The following is a 14271-nucleotide window of genomic DNA, read 5'->3' as shown; positions in this document are numbered from 1 at the left end:
TTAAACTAGTAACTACAGAAGTTTTAAAATTTTATCATTAAAAGGCGAGTACTCATTTGGTACAAAGCTTATGAAAGATAAAACTTAGGTGTGTAGTTTACACAAACAAATTACCATTTTTAAAGAGTGGCGGATGGCACTTCGAAATCATCCGCCTATGAAAGTGAAGGACCTTTTTTTCCAATTTCAGTCAAACTATAAAAAGCTTTCACAAAAGTGGCCTTACCATGTGTTTTAATGAGAAACTAACATCAAATTTGTAAAGAAAAATAGAAGCTTATTTTAGATTGAGGCGGGTGGGACATGTTTCATTAGAGACGCATTATATGTAAATAGATTTCGATTTTTGTCTGCAGCGGTTTTTTAAGCGGGAAGACCCACTGACAACTTTAGTCAGTTAAACTCTTCATTTTTATTTTCAATAGTTTAGGAAAAAAAAGTTCTGTAACTTAAACTATGCAATCAATATAAAAAACCTTTTCGAAAAAAGTCGAGAAAATTTTACCAATATTTCCAAATTTTTTTTATTAGAGTTCTCAGAATTTTGTTGAGAATGCTATCTTGGTGCCCAGTAAACTTTTATCCAACAAAGTACAAGTTATAGGCCCCGCAAAATTCACATTGATTTATGAAAATTGCTCCTCATGAGATTGTTTTTGATTATCTTCCATATGGAACACTGGCAATCTGACTAAATTGGGCTAGAAAACTGGATAACAAAAAGAAAAGGGATTTCGTCGGTTCCATGGAAAACTAGCACGCCTTTATCGCTACAACAATAACAAAAACTAGAACGTTTCAAATTCTCTTTTAAGACCAACACGATTCATGTTCGGGAGGAAAACTAGCACAAGTCATCAATAGCGTGGACGACTAGCACAGTTCGTTGTTCGCGTTGGAAGTGAAATATGCTAGTTTTCCACGCGAAGTATAGAGAAATTTTAGTCTGCCATGGGGCCGGTGATATATTCATAGGAATTATTTGTAGGCCTTTGCAGGATATAATGCCTTAATGGAGGCAGCCAGTTGAAAGTTTTCTATAGATTATGTGCTTTTGTCCCACCCGTCACAAGCTAAAATAGTCATTTATTTTTTCTTCATACAATATAAAAGTTAGGTACTAATTGGATTGTAATTTCTCTTTAAAACATATATCTTTCTGTTCAAATTATTTAAATCACTAAACTATTTCTGAATTTATTTGCATCTATTGACAATGTGAGTTCAATTCAATTTTCCACATACCCTGCAAAAATCGCGAGTACTCCATGCATGCATGTATGGAGTACTCGCTATGAACCAACGGAATGCTCCAAAATTAACCATAATTCATACAAAAAATATGGTCCAATTAACATTGCGATGTCCTAGGACTTGACCATATACTCCAGCTCCGCATCACATCAGAGTAATCCATGGAGTACCCACAGTCCAATAAACATCGTGTAGTGATTACAATCGTTAAAAACGAGCAATGATCGGCTTATAATATGCTCGTGTATAAACATGAGTTGGTCCATTGCTGCATTACAGTGATTATACTCCACTCCATAAGTACACCAGTGGACCACATGATCCAACGATTTTTGCAGGGTAATTGCATGCATTTTAAAATGATCTAAGAAAGCTTTTTTATATTATTTAACTATCTAATATTTCTGTGTTAAACCATTATTATATTTTCTATCTTTGTTGTTTCTGTATGCATGCTTTCTCTGTTCATTGTCGATTGATCCATAAAACGCGTCTTATAACTATACATTTTGCTACCAAATCAATTATTTCCAACAAAAACAAAAACACCAAACAAACAAAAAAGTTATATCATCGGCCGCTTCAATTGAGGCGAGACTACGTGAAATGCAAAGAAAATTATCGGAAATCGCTGAAATACCAAAAATTCTCTCATCAACGCTTGCCACCGTTTCGCAAACATTCGAAATATTAAAATCTACAGATTTGCCACAACAAAAACAACAAGATTTATTACAATACCAACAGCATCGCAAGCATTCCTATGATGAGGATGTGTTGGATTATGAATTAAGTGGCGCCACAGAAACAGACGAATGTCTGAAGTTGAAGGCAAAAGTAGGTGCCAAAGGTGCAAAAGTTGGAAAGGGTAAAGTTCAAACTAAAACAGCTTCTACAGTGAGCAAGGCAAAAAAGTCACAATTGGCAAAGGAGATGACGCCAGAATCGGATTATGCATCAGAAGGAAATTCTGAAATAAATGAAGCGAACACGAATGACGACTATGCGGATGGTGATGGCAGCGGTGGCATTAATAAGCGTAGTGACGTCAATAACAATAGAAGAAATATGAAAGAAATGGGCGACACTTCCGGTGATGGGAGCATGAAGAATTATAACAAAAATTATAATTATACGTTAAGAAATATGGCGTTAACAGGAATTAACACTAGCGACGATGATGACGATGATGACGACGATGAAGGCGAGCAACAATATTCTTATATAACGCGTATAAGACCGTCGAAATCTAGTCAACAAAAACAACCGAAAACACAAAATGATGATGATGCTGAAAATACATCAGCAACCGAGGATGAAGATAATGATTATGGTGATGACGATAATGATGGCAAGCATAATAATGATAGTGAAGGAGAAACTTTCACTGTTAGGTTTGTTGCAACTGACTGTGGCAGTGATGATGAAACCGATGATAATGATGAGGAAAATGACGACGATGAAGACTTCTTAACCACCACGTATACCTGGAGTTTAAGAAAAATACCTAAATTGCAGTTAAATGATGATTCGCAATCATTTGACAAAAACAATGCAGCTAAAAATCTGGCTGACGCAGATGACACAGACGAGGAAAATCCAAATAAGAAAGCGCGTTGGTGCCATGGGTATGATGATACGCAGGATGATGATAATCAGGCAACAGCACAGTGGACTGAGGAAGAGGGCGCAAAGGATAAGAAAGTGAGTATTTGGTAATCGTATAACTATGATATGCGAATTAGGTTTGTAAATTTATACAACTAGTACACTTAAAGGTGTTAAGCATAAGGTTTCGAAGGAATCGCAAGCAAACTGCGCAGATGAGCGAGATACGCTCATGGGTCAAAATGGTATGAGTTGAGTTTGCACATCAGTCGCTTCAGGGATGATCGAATCTCATCACTCGGGCTATTCAGTTACCTACCAATAGGTCGGGGAAAGGTTTTGGTTCAAGACGGTCACAACTGGGTCTTCCTGAGACTACGAGCTAGGCATCGCTATAGAGATTGTGTTGGTTATTGACAGCAATATCCTACCTTATCATCACACTTAACGTGAGGGAATACCCACAGTAACGGCTCTTTATTCGGTTGTCAAACTGACAAGAAAGCGAAAAATGTATACCGGGCGCACTTCTTAACGTCGAAGCGGCATTCCACAAGCCTACAGACTGCTGAGTGGAAAATGATCATAGCGGAGTGAACGGGGTGGGGTGTATTCTTTCTTTTTAATTTTAGAGGGTAGGGACTACCAAGTGGTGGCTTATGCTGATGACTTCGCAGTTTTTGTTTTGAAAAAACTAAGGCTTTTGATAGATTATATTGCTCTGAATCATGAGGATTAGCTATCAACCCTAGAAAAACGAAGCTGGGCCCCTTTACGAAGTTACAAGAATTTTAAGTTTAGACCATCCTCAATCAATACTCCCTACCAGGGCTGCTGATCAATAAAGACCTCGCATAGACGGAATATGTCCAAACTGATACAGGGTTAGTATAGTGATGTGGAGTACAAGGTTAATAAGAGTTGCTTTTCCATAAAAGGGGATAAGAGACAGGCGGAGGAAGACACAACATTCCTTGGTACTCTCAATTGACCTGGTTACAAATCGGCTAAAGTCGTTTAGGCGGTGAAGCGCCAATAATTGATGCCGATGAAAGGCTGGAGAGCCTTGCAACTTAGGCTCTCCCATCACTGTTGCACCTTCCAGGTGGTTGTCGCCCCTATTACGAATGTGATGAATGGGTTGCCACCAGCCGCTTTAACTGTTAGGGAACTTAATATTTACTGAGATTGTCAGGTGGGTATCACTGCACCCTTAGCACTGTTATCATGAGGTCGAGGGACGCATGTTATGTAATTATGTAATATTTGATAAACATTTTCTGGGGCAGGGAATAAGTATATCATTACTCGCTGTCAAGTAGATCTTTTGCCCTCAGCAGGAATTTGCAAAGTTCGCATAGCTGTCCCAAGATACTTTAAATTTCCGCAGCCTATTTGCTATCTGCTTCTGCACAATTGGCGACGAGTAAGTAAAGCAATGGCTGGGCTGACACCGGCCCTTGCAGGTAAATACAGCTTTCTGGCAAATTGTTGATTCCAAACTCGGACTTACTATAGTTTTCCTCCTTTTATTTCGAGTATTGGCAGGGCACTCCATGTCTATTATACTGGACCGCCTCAGCTACGCTATCTGTATTGACGACCACAAGGTTGAAATATCCAGTCTCGGCTTGGGTGTATACGCTCTGCGAAGAAAAAGCCAATATAATAAATTATCATATATACATACATACATTCCAACAATTTTTACATTCCAGTTTTACGAGAAATCGGAACACTTCTGGCCGTGGGCTGACCGTGAAAAAATCATTTACAAGTGAGTATATTAGATGATATCAGGATGTCTGGAAATATCAAAAGTTTTCGAAATTCTCTGCGGATTGGATTATGCTTGGTTTTCACTATGTCAATTTTTTATCCATTTTTTCTTCATAAACTGCGAATGCGACTTCGACTTCTGCCTAACTGCCCCAGATTCATTGTTATGTTCGCAGCTAATTGATCCTGTGGTTAGAGCTTTGCTTGCCACTATATGTAAACCAGACGAATCTGCTTTCACAGTTACTCAGCCACGACGTTTTCGCGATTTGATCCTTCAGTCACAATGAAAAAAAAAAAAAACATGGTGCACGAATATTTACAAAGAAGTTGATAATTTTTTGATTCTGAATTCGCCATATCGTTTATTTTTGACGAATTATAACAAATTGTTTCGAATGAAATTACCGCATTTTACTTCAAATTTGTTCTAGTGGAAACCAAGCATAATTTGCCTTTTAGTCTCTTTTAGCGCTTTGGTATTTTTAGGCACTCAATAACGCACTGCTGACTTACTTAAATACATTTTGTTCGCATTTCTTTTATAATCTTCTTCGGACAGACAATCAACTTGTCATCTGGTACGTCGACGTCCATTGGGTTTGGTGGAGCAGCGTATCAAATTATTGGCTAAACAAAATCTCGCCGACAGCTTGGAAAAACAGCTGCATACAAAGTGAAATATTGACTTGCTGTTGGTAGTGAGTTTATTAAAGCTGTGGAGGACAAATTGGTTAGAGAAGGTGTTTTTATGTATTGATTCGTACATACATATGTATGTGTGTATGTGGTTAGCTGCTCCAGTTTATTAAACTTATTTCACAACTATTGAAACTGCCATTTTTAAAATATGTTACAGTATATAAACATAATTAAACTTAAATAAAGAAAGAAATATTTTATGTTATCGTTATTTAGCTATATTAGCACAGTTATATATTGTAACTAAGACTTTCAATAAATGTTTTTTTTTCTGTAACTCTTTGACTTATTTAAAAAATGAGCTGAGTTGGCAGATCCCGCATATTTTGAGGAAGCGTGATTCTATCACAAGAGGTTTGCTCGGCTAACAAATTGTTTGACAATTGCAGTCATTTTGCTCCTAAATCGAGTTGACATCAGTTAACTGTGTTGTTTCTTAGCGATTTTTCGAAAAATTATAGTAGTAGAAATAGAAAGCAATCAGTTTACAAATACCCAATAAGTACTGAACTGTACAATTCCTTGGAACAATTTTTTTAATTTTATTATGAATTTATTAACTATGCCATTATCTGGCCGATAATAGGTAAATTTATGAAAAGTAAGGTCACCAAGGAATCGCACACTTTCGTAAACCTATGAACATACGAAACCTAAACCGATTCGAAATTCATCGTTCAACGTTAAGAACTCGACCAGTTAATCGATTTATGTTAAAATGTCATTAGTAAATAATGGAGGTGGCATAACGAAATGTATTGACTGAGCATGTTAACTTATTCATTCCGTAAGAATTTGTGGAGTTGGCTGTCAGTTCGACATAGTCCTATCTCAAAATATTTTTCAAAATTTTCCCTTTTCAGGATTTGTCACAAAAACGACTCATATCAGAATTAGGTTGAAGAAAGCCTTATCTCAGAATGTTTTTCATTAACTCACTATTATGTCAAAATGCATTGAACTTATACACAGATAGGGAGTTTTTGAAACAAACTTTGAGATAGTGTATTTTTGATTAAAATTTTAACGTATGGCATTCTTCAAATAAATTCTGAACGAGCGACCAAACCAACATAACTCTTTATCAATTCACGAAATTTTTAGTAGAAAACGAATTATTTCCCCCAAAACCTGTTGGCATTTACAAATTTATTATCATTACTTACATACTACTAAAGGTACTTTTCTACTACAATTTTCGCTGAAGGGGGTTGTGTTATTGCCAGTTTTCCTTAATTCGTAAAAACAACCCGTCCATATTTTTAAATTTGCGAGTGTCAAAGCTTTGTCATCATTGGAGTACAAACCTCTATTGAATCATGTTGAGGAAGAACATGTGATTGGGACTCCTCAAGCGTAGCAATATTTTTGCGGGGCTGTGACTGGGAACTGAATTGTTATCACTTGAGTAAAGAACTAAGACAGTATGAATCAGCAAATCAGTAATTTGTGCTGCGATCTACTGCTAGATGTTGAAGTAATACAAATCACCGTTCCATTGATTCCTATTTCCATAGCTAACTTTTCCTGCAACGGGACCTGTGATTGCTTTTATTAGTAAGTGTGATTGTGAACGAGACGCCATCATAATCAATCGGCCAAGGCGATTTTTTTGAAGGTCTCGCTGTAATTTGCCATGATCACGAGGATCAAATTTATAAATAAAAAAAAAAAAATGTATAAAAACAAGGCGCGGTATATCTTCAAAGAAATTTAGATCATGCTTCTCTTTCAATTTATGCTCTACTCCTTTATAGTTTTTCTACAAATTGGCGGGACAGGACCTACATATTCTACGCCGACTCCAAACGACATCTGCAAGGCAGATGAGTTTTAACTGAGAAGCTTTTCATGGTGTATATAAAAGAAGGTTTAATGAACTGTATGAGATATAGACCATTATTTGTAGAGCACAATTTAGAAAAGCCAAAGGTCTCAAATGGTAAATATTTATTGTGAATTTGAGAAAACGATCCGCCACAGAGAGTGTTTCTATTAGCAGCCGCATTAAAAAGCAGAAAAAAGGGAGACCTCCCTTGATGCTCTCAGATAATAGCTGCATGCAACGATAGGGCTACGAATAAGGCATATAGCGATCTTTGAAAATTTCCTGCGAAAAGCAGAATATGTCCTCGCAAAGGCTGGACAGCTGACCCAAAAGTGACTGGATGATTCCACTTCGTTGTCCTCCATACAGCTGATAGAGCTGGGGCTATCCAGTTTATTAAAGCATAACATATGAACTCCCTTTGAGCAGTGCCCTGTTTACACTCGAATAACAAACAATAACAGTTTATGCTAAGTTGAATCAAAGCACATCGGTTCTGAAGTCTCCAAAGCCTCCACTGACAGACAAGTCCAATTCGCCCGTGCCTGTCCGGCCAAAGGGATATTCTTATGCCCTGGCACGCATATAACTTTTAGTTTAGATGCCTCCATAAGTGAGGTCAAGGAATTACAGCTTCGATATTCGTCCGACTAAGTTACAGTGGCGTATAGCATTCCCTCATCCAATCTACCGCAGCCCTCATAGCCGCCATCAACACCTGACCAGCAGACGCTGTAGTGATTGCGCACACGGAATGCTAATACCGCTCTCATAGAAAAATACTCCAACATTATACCTCCCGTTCAGCCTGCATACAGTAGTCTGCTCTGCCAAAGATTAAGTTGAAGTTGGTCAGAATGCTAAAGTGCCCATAATTTACAAGCGCAGCAAGAAGCCGACGAGTTTGCCCACTATGTCAACTGGGTACATATACAGCATTGCGTTTAGTATCGGTTCGGTGTTATAAGAAGGCCCCTGTTATTTCAACCATCGTTAATCGTTGCAATGCTTTTAACCTTTTGACATTGATAGACCTGTTCAGTGCTTCCATTTATAAGAAGTAACTGTTTTACAAATCTGGTTAAAATACATCAAGCTGCCAGAGGGAAATCAAGCAGAACGTACAAATCTTCACACACATGAACGAAATAGGTAAGGTGCTTCACGTAGAAGCAACATGGAAATCTTTAAACAAATATTTGACCGTTAAATAAAAAGCAAACAAATACTATCTCTGGAAGAAATATTCGGACCCTTAAAATTAGTTTACAAGATCGAAATAAAAATACCAGCATCTAGCTGCCTCAACTAACTGCATAAGTTACTGATCAGTAAAATCCCCCCAGCGGGTTAGGGGGTCAGAATATACCCGCGGTAGGTATGGCTGTCGTAAGAGGCGACTAAAATACCAGATTCAAGGGGTTGTGTAGCGCAACCCTTTCAGGTTGCCAGCGCAATATATAGCTTCTCCAAACCCTGTTGCCAACCTCACCTATCCATGGCAAATCCTGTTTCATTAACAGCCGAGGCTCTGGCGACCCCGAACTCCTCATGGATATAGGGGGTGGAAGGGCGGGATGGCCAAGAAGGTCGCACGTGGTCATAACAAATCGTTCCCGAGATGGTCGGGCTTGGTACCGGAAACCGGATCTGCGTCCGGCAAAGGACCATCAACATCGATAAAACTCCCCAAGGCCTTCGGGGAGTGTCCTCATCGCTACAACAACAACAACATCAGTAAAATCCATCCCACCGCAATAAAAACGCTCTTCGGTAATTAAAGGTAAAATTTTTTTTTTAAATTTGTTAATTTTTTTTTGTGTGTGTCTAGGCATTTGAGCAGCCTTTTTTAAGTGCTTTTATCATATCTTTTCGCTTTTCAATTATACATTTTATGAATTCGATATTATTGTTTGATTCCAAATAGCAACGATTCATATCCGATTCCTGATACATACGCACACGGTTATCAATGTCATAACCAATCAACTACAAATAAATAGAAAATTAAAAAATATTTTAAAAATAAAAACATTTGGCATAATTTCAGGCGCTCTTTACACTGATCTTCAACACTCACCGACGGCATTGCAACACCATTATCATCAACATTTATTGTACATATTTTACCATTGCTCTCACATTCCACTAATTTATTACGAAATTTGTAAAATAATTGTGCCTCAGATTTGTAAAGATTATAAACATCAGCTTGAACAGCTTTATTGCCATAAATATGTCTACATTCATTACTCATGGCATCCGGATCAGGTTCGATGTGAAAATCACAGGTGTACCAAAAATTTACGTAACTTGCTTGCGCGCTGTTATAGATCTGCAATTTCTAAAATGCACAGTTTTTGTATGAAAGTTGTAATTATATTATGCGCTTATCCTTACAAAGTTGAAAAATGATAGTACGAGAAATGTAGTTAAAATTATGGCCACCATGTTTTAGAAGATAATAAAATGTTTTGAAAAACATATGGGATAAAATTTCTTGACCGAAAAAGTATGTAACTGTTTTGTAAAATTGTGTTAAAACTTTTGATTAATTTTGTTTGAATTTTGAAACTTTTGAAGCCGAGAACAGAGTGTTAAATATTATAAAACAAGTGTAAAAACAAGTAAGGAAAGCCAAGTTCGGGTGTAACCGAACATTACATACTCAGCTGAGAGCTTTGGAGACAAAATAAGGGAAAATCACCTCGTATTAAAATGAACCTGGGGTAGCCCTGGAATGTGGTTGTATGACATGTGTATCAAATGAAAGGTGTTAATGATTATATAAAACGTAGTGGGCCTTAGTTCTATCGCTTCTTCGCAATATCGCAATAAGGGTGGACCAGGGGTGACTCTAAAATGTGCTTGTACGATATGGGTATCAAATTAAAAGTATTAATGAGGGTTTTAAAAGGGAGTAGCCCTTAGTTGTATATGTGAAGGCGTTTTCGAGATATCGATCAAAATGTGGACCAGGGTGACCCAGAACATATTCTTTCGGGTACCGCAAATTTATTTATATATGTCATACCGCGACCAGTATTCCTGCCAAGATTCCAATGGCTTTTGATTTCGCCCTGCAGAACTTTTTCATTTTCTTCTACTTAATATGGTAGGTGTCACAACCATTTTACAAAGTTTTTTCTAAAGTTATATTTTGCGTCAAAAAAACCAATCCAATTACTATGTTTCATCTCTTTTTTCATATTTGGTAGAGAATTATGGCATTATTTTTATTTTTCATAATTTTCGATATCGGAAAAGTGGGCGTGGTCATAGTCGGATTTCGGCCATATTTTATACCAAAATAAAGTGACTTCAGATAAGTTCGTGAACTAAGTTTAGTAAAAATATATCGATTTTTGCTCAAGTTATCGTGTTAACGGCCGAGCGGAAGGACCTACGACCGACTGTGTATAAAAACTGGGCGTGGCTTCAACCGATTTCGCCCATTTTCACAGAAAACAGTTAGCGTCATAAAATCTATGCCCCTACAAAATTTCAAAAGGATTGGTTAATTTTTGTTCGACTTATGGCGTTAAAAGTATCCTAGACAAATTAAATGAAAAAGGGCTGAGCCACGCCCATTTTGAAATTTTCTTTTATTTTTGTATTTTGTTGCACCATATCATTATTGGAGTTGAATGTTGACATAATTTACTTATATACTGTAAAGATATTAAGCGTACATATAGTAATAGGAGTAACGTTCCTGCCAAACTTCATCATGATATCTTCAACGACTGCCAAATTACAGCTTGCAAAACTTTTAAATTTCCTTCTTTTAAAAGTGGGCGGTGCCACGCCCATTGTCGAAAATTTTTCTAATTTTCTATTTTGCGTCATAAGGTCAACGCACCTACCAAGTTTCATCGCTTTAGCCGTCTTTGGTAATGAATTATCGCACTTTTTTGGTTTTTCGAAATTTTCGATATCGAAAAAGTGGGCGTGGTTGTAGTCCGATTCGTTCATTTTAAATAGCGATCTGAGATGAGCGCCCAGGAATCTACATACCAAATTTCATCAAGATACCTCCAATTTTACTCAAGTTATCGTGTTAACAGGCGGACGGACGGACATGTCTAATAAAATTTCTTTTTTCACCCAGATAATTTTGATATATAGAAGTCTATATCTATCTCGATTAGTTTATGCCGTTACGGATTACCGTTATGCGAACAAAGTTAATATACTCTGTGAGCTCTGCTCAGCTGAGTATAATAAAAGGTTTAGGTTAGGTTAGGTTGGGTGGTAGCTTCCCTGATAGAGGAAGCTCACTTGGACAACATGACGTTCCGTTGTGATACCACATATAATAAACTAAACTAACGGTGACGTAGATATAACTACTTAGAGAATCGTTGGGTAGTAACGATAAAGTTCCGAATGATCCGATCTCAACCTTGGATAGCTCCTCGGGAGATCCAAGTGAGTCACGACCGAAATACTTTCGCCTAGTTCTGGCAAAAGCTAGGCAGTCAAGCATAAAGTGATTTGGTGATTCCACCTCATCATCCTCCATACAGCTTCAGCAGGATGGAGTTTCCAATATATTGAGACATACCGCATGGATACCCATGGGACAGTGCCCTGTCAACACCCCAATGACCATTGGTAGGTGAGCCTTAGTGAACCCAATTATTTCAGCAGACCTCCTGCCATCCACTTTCGGCCAGAAAGATCTTGATATCCTACAAGACGTAGTGTCCGCCCAACGTTTGCTGAGCTGACTCGAGGCCCAGCTATGGAAGAGCAATCCACAGGTGGCTAGCGGAATCCCGAAATCCCTACAGCCATCTTCATCCGGTTCAGTTGTACCGATTCGGGCTAAGAGATCCGCTTGACAGTTACCCGGAATATCACTATGGCCCGGGACCCAGATAATCTTAATTGTAAAATAATTCGATGCAATCGCAAGTGAGGTCAGGCACTCCCAGACCACCCTCGATCGCACTGTAGTTGAGCTCAAGGCCTTTATAGCCGCTTGGCTATCAGAGTAGATGTTAAATTCCCTAACCGTAGTAGCGCTGGATAGCATTTCATCCACCGCATCCTTAATCGCAGCAACTTCCGCTTGGAATACACTGCAGTGATCAGCCAACTTAAACTTGCGGCTTACATTTAGCTCTTGACAAATGACCCCTCCGCCAACCTTTCCGTCCAACATCGACCCATCCGTGAACAAGTTAACCGGTCCCATGCCCCAGATAATTCCTCTTCTCCACTCCTCCCTCCGGGAATGACTGGGGTGAAGGTTGTATAGGGAGCGGCCACCGGCATGCAATAGTCCGTCCTGTCCGGGATAAAGTCGAAACTAGTAAGAAGGCTAGAGTGTCCGAAATCAGAAAGCATATAACCCATATCACGAAACCTGACCAACGACCGGGCCGCGGCTGCCTTTCCCGCAATATCTACTGGATGTATATTCAGCATGACATTCAATGCCAAGGTAGGTGTTGTTCTCATAATAATAAAAGGTACTTATGGTTCTTTTTTAAGATTAAAAGGTTTCGAATTTACCACAATATCAAATCGAAATTGTGAGCATTCCTCAACTTGTGCACGTTTTATTAGTGAGATTATTTACATTTATTCCAGTTTTCGTTTTAATTTCCTATTTTTGAATTGTCAGAACATAAGTTTTTTTTTAGCAATTTGAAGTATACTTATTGGCTGTCCCTGCAAAAATCGCGAGTACTCCATGCATGCATGTATGGAGTACTCGCTATGGACCAAGCGAGTGCCCCAAAATTAACCACAATTCATACAAAAAATATGGTCCAATTAATTGCGATGTCCTAGGACCGGACCATATACTCCAGCTCCGCATTACATCAGAGTAATCCATGGAGTACCCACAGTCCAATAAACATCGTGTAGTGATTACAATCGTTAAAAACGAGCAATGATCGGCTTACAACATGTTCGTGTAGAAACATGAGTTGGTCCATCGCTGCATTACAGTGGAGTAGAATGGTAAGTACTCCAGTAGACCACATGGTCCAACGATTTTTGCAGGGGTATTCAACAGCAAGAGCATGACGCAAAAAGCAGACAGGTAAAGTAATTAGCACAAAACAAAAATTTCACGGCCCTCATGAATTTTGAAGTAGTAGGGAGGGATTTTTTTGGTACTATTTTGCTATTTTTTTTACTACCTTAAAAATTCACTGTGAAGAAAAAGCCCAACTCGATATATCTTCAAATTGGAAACGAAACATGAAAGAGAAGAGAAAACAGAGGAAATGGGAAAGAAAAGTAGACAAAGCTGGATGGAAATGGGAAAAGAAAAGAGAACAAAGGGAGGTATGGAGAAGTTGAATGAGTCGATTAAGGTAAACTAGAAAATGCAGAAGGGAGAGGAAATAAGAGCCGAAGAATCGGGTTAGCCAGAATAGAGGCAGGTGGATAGATAGCGGAAGTAGAAGCCATGTTTGTCGAGTTTGATTATACGTATATTTCAAGTTTGTCTAAACATTTCCAGAGTCCGCCACAGCTGTTTAAAATGAATTTCTGAGAAGCCACATATTTCTTGTTTGCCATCAATGCATTTCTATAAGCTGATGTTTGGAAGTGTCGTTGTTGCACAATCTCTACCGCTACTTATTTTTACGCCAGCCACCTTTTTCTGCTCAATGAGCCCTACCTCTTATCGTTTCGTTTACATAGATATATATTGGGTATTGGGACAGTGTATAGCCAATCCCGAGTTTTCATTTTACATGCCTTCCAGAGTCATCTGCAATTTCATGACTTTTTACAAATCGTCAATCATCTCATTGCCGCCAGAAGTCTGTTCCACATTACTTAGTTGTGGACAATTGAATTGCCTGAAGGTCCAACCATTCAGTTCCATTGACTAAAACTTTTCCATTTCCACACAGAAAACGGAGATAACACCCTCCAAAAAAAAAGAAATACAGACCACAGGCGTTTTTTTCTACACTATACTTCATATTTCAGAAAGGTAATAATGATAATAATAATAATGGTGCAAATAAGTAAACAAACAACATTTAAATTTATTCGGGCGATTATTGTCAAATGCGACTCCATTTTATAATGACTTCACCTGTTTGGTTTATTGCATCATGAGC

At 38.2% G+C, this 14271-nt stretch overlaps 2 protein-coding genes across 11 annotated transcripts in view; one reads left to right on the top strand and one right to left on the bottom strand.

Annotated features, from left to right (window-relative positions):
• Positions 1–5620, top strand: part of LOC137244773 (PDZ and LIM domain protein 7) — a 49246-nt gene extending 43626 nt beyond the window's left edge. For all 10 annotated transcript variants that reach the window (XM_067774261.1, XM_067774264.1, XM_067774262.1 and 7 more), the window contains 3 exons: positions 1820–2958; positions 4581–4639; positions 5204–5620. In XM_067774261.1, coding sequence (XP_067630362.1) covers positions 1820–2958; positions 4581–4639; positions 5204–5321 — 1316 coding nt within the window. In that variant the 3' untranslated portion in view covers positions 5322–5620. The remainder of the gene's footprint in view (positions 1–1819; positions 2959–4580; positions 4640–5203) is intronic.
• A 3378-nt stretch (positions 5621–8998) lies between these two features.
• LOC137246067 (uncharacterized) lies at positions 8999–9722 on the bottom strand. The gene is made up of 3 exons (XM_067777166.1): positions 9572–9722; positions 9252–9515; positions 8999–9160 (listed from the first exon to the last, which is right to left on the bottom strand). Exons 1-3 carry the CDS (start codon positions 9620–9622, stop codon positions 8999–9001), a joined length of 477 nt encoding a protein of 158 aa, XP_067633267.1. The 5' UTR covers positions 9623–9722.
• Between the last annotated feature and the right edge of the window lie 4549 nt (positions 9723–14271).

Source organism: Eurosta solidaginis, chromosome 3 (assembly GCF_040869045.1).
Source record: "Eurosta solidaginis isolate ZX-2024a chromosome 3, ASM4086904v1, whole genome shotgun sequence".
Classification (NCBI taxonomy): Eukaryota; Metazoa; Arthropoda; class Insecta; order Diptera; family Tephritidae; genus Eurosta; species Eurosta solidaginis.
This window is presented reverse-complemented; position numbering and strand designations above follow the sequence as displayed.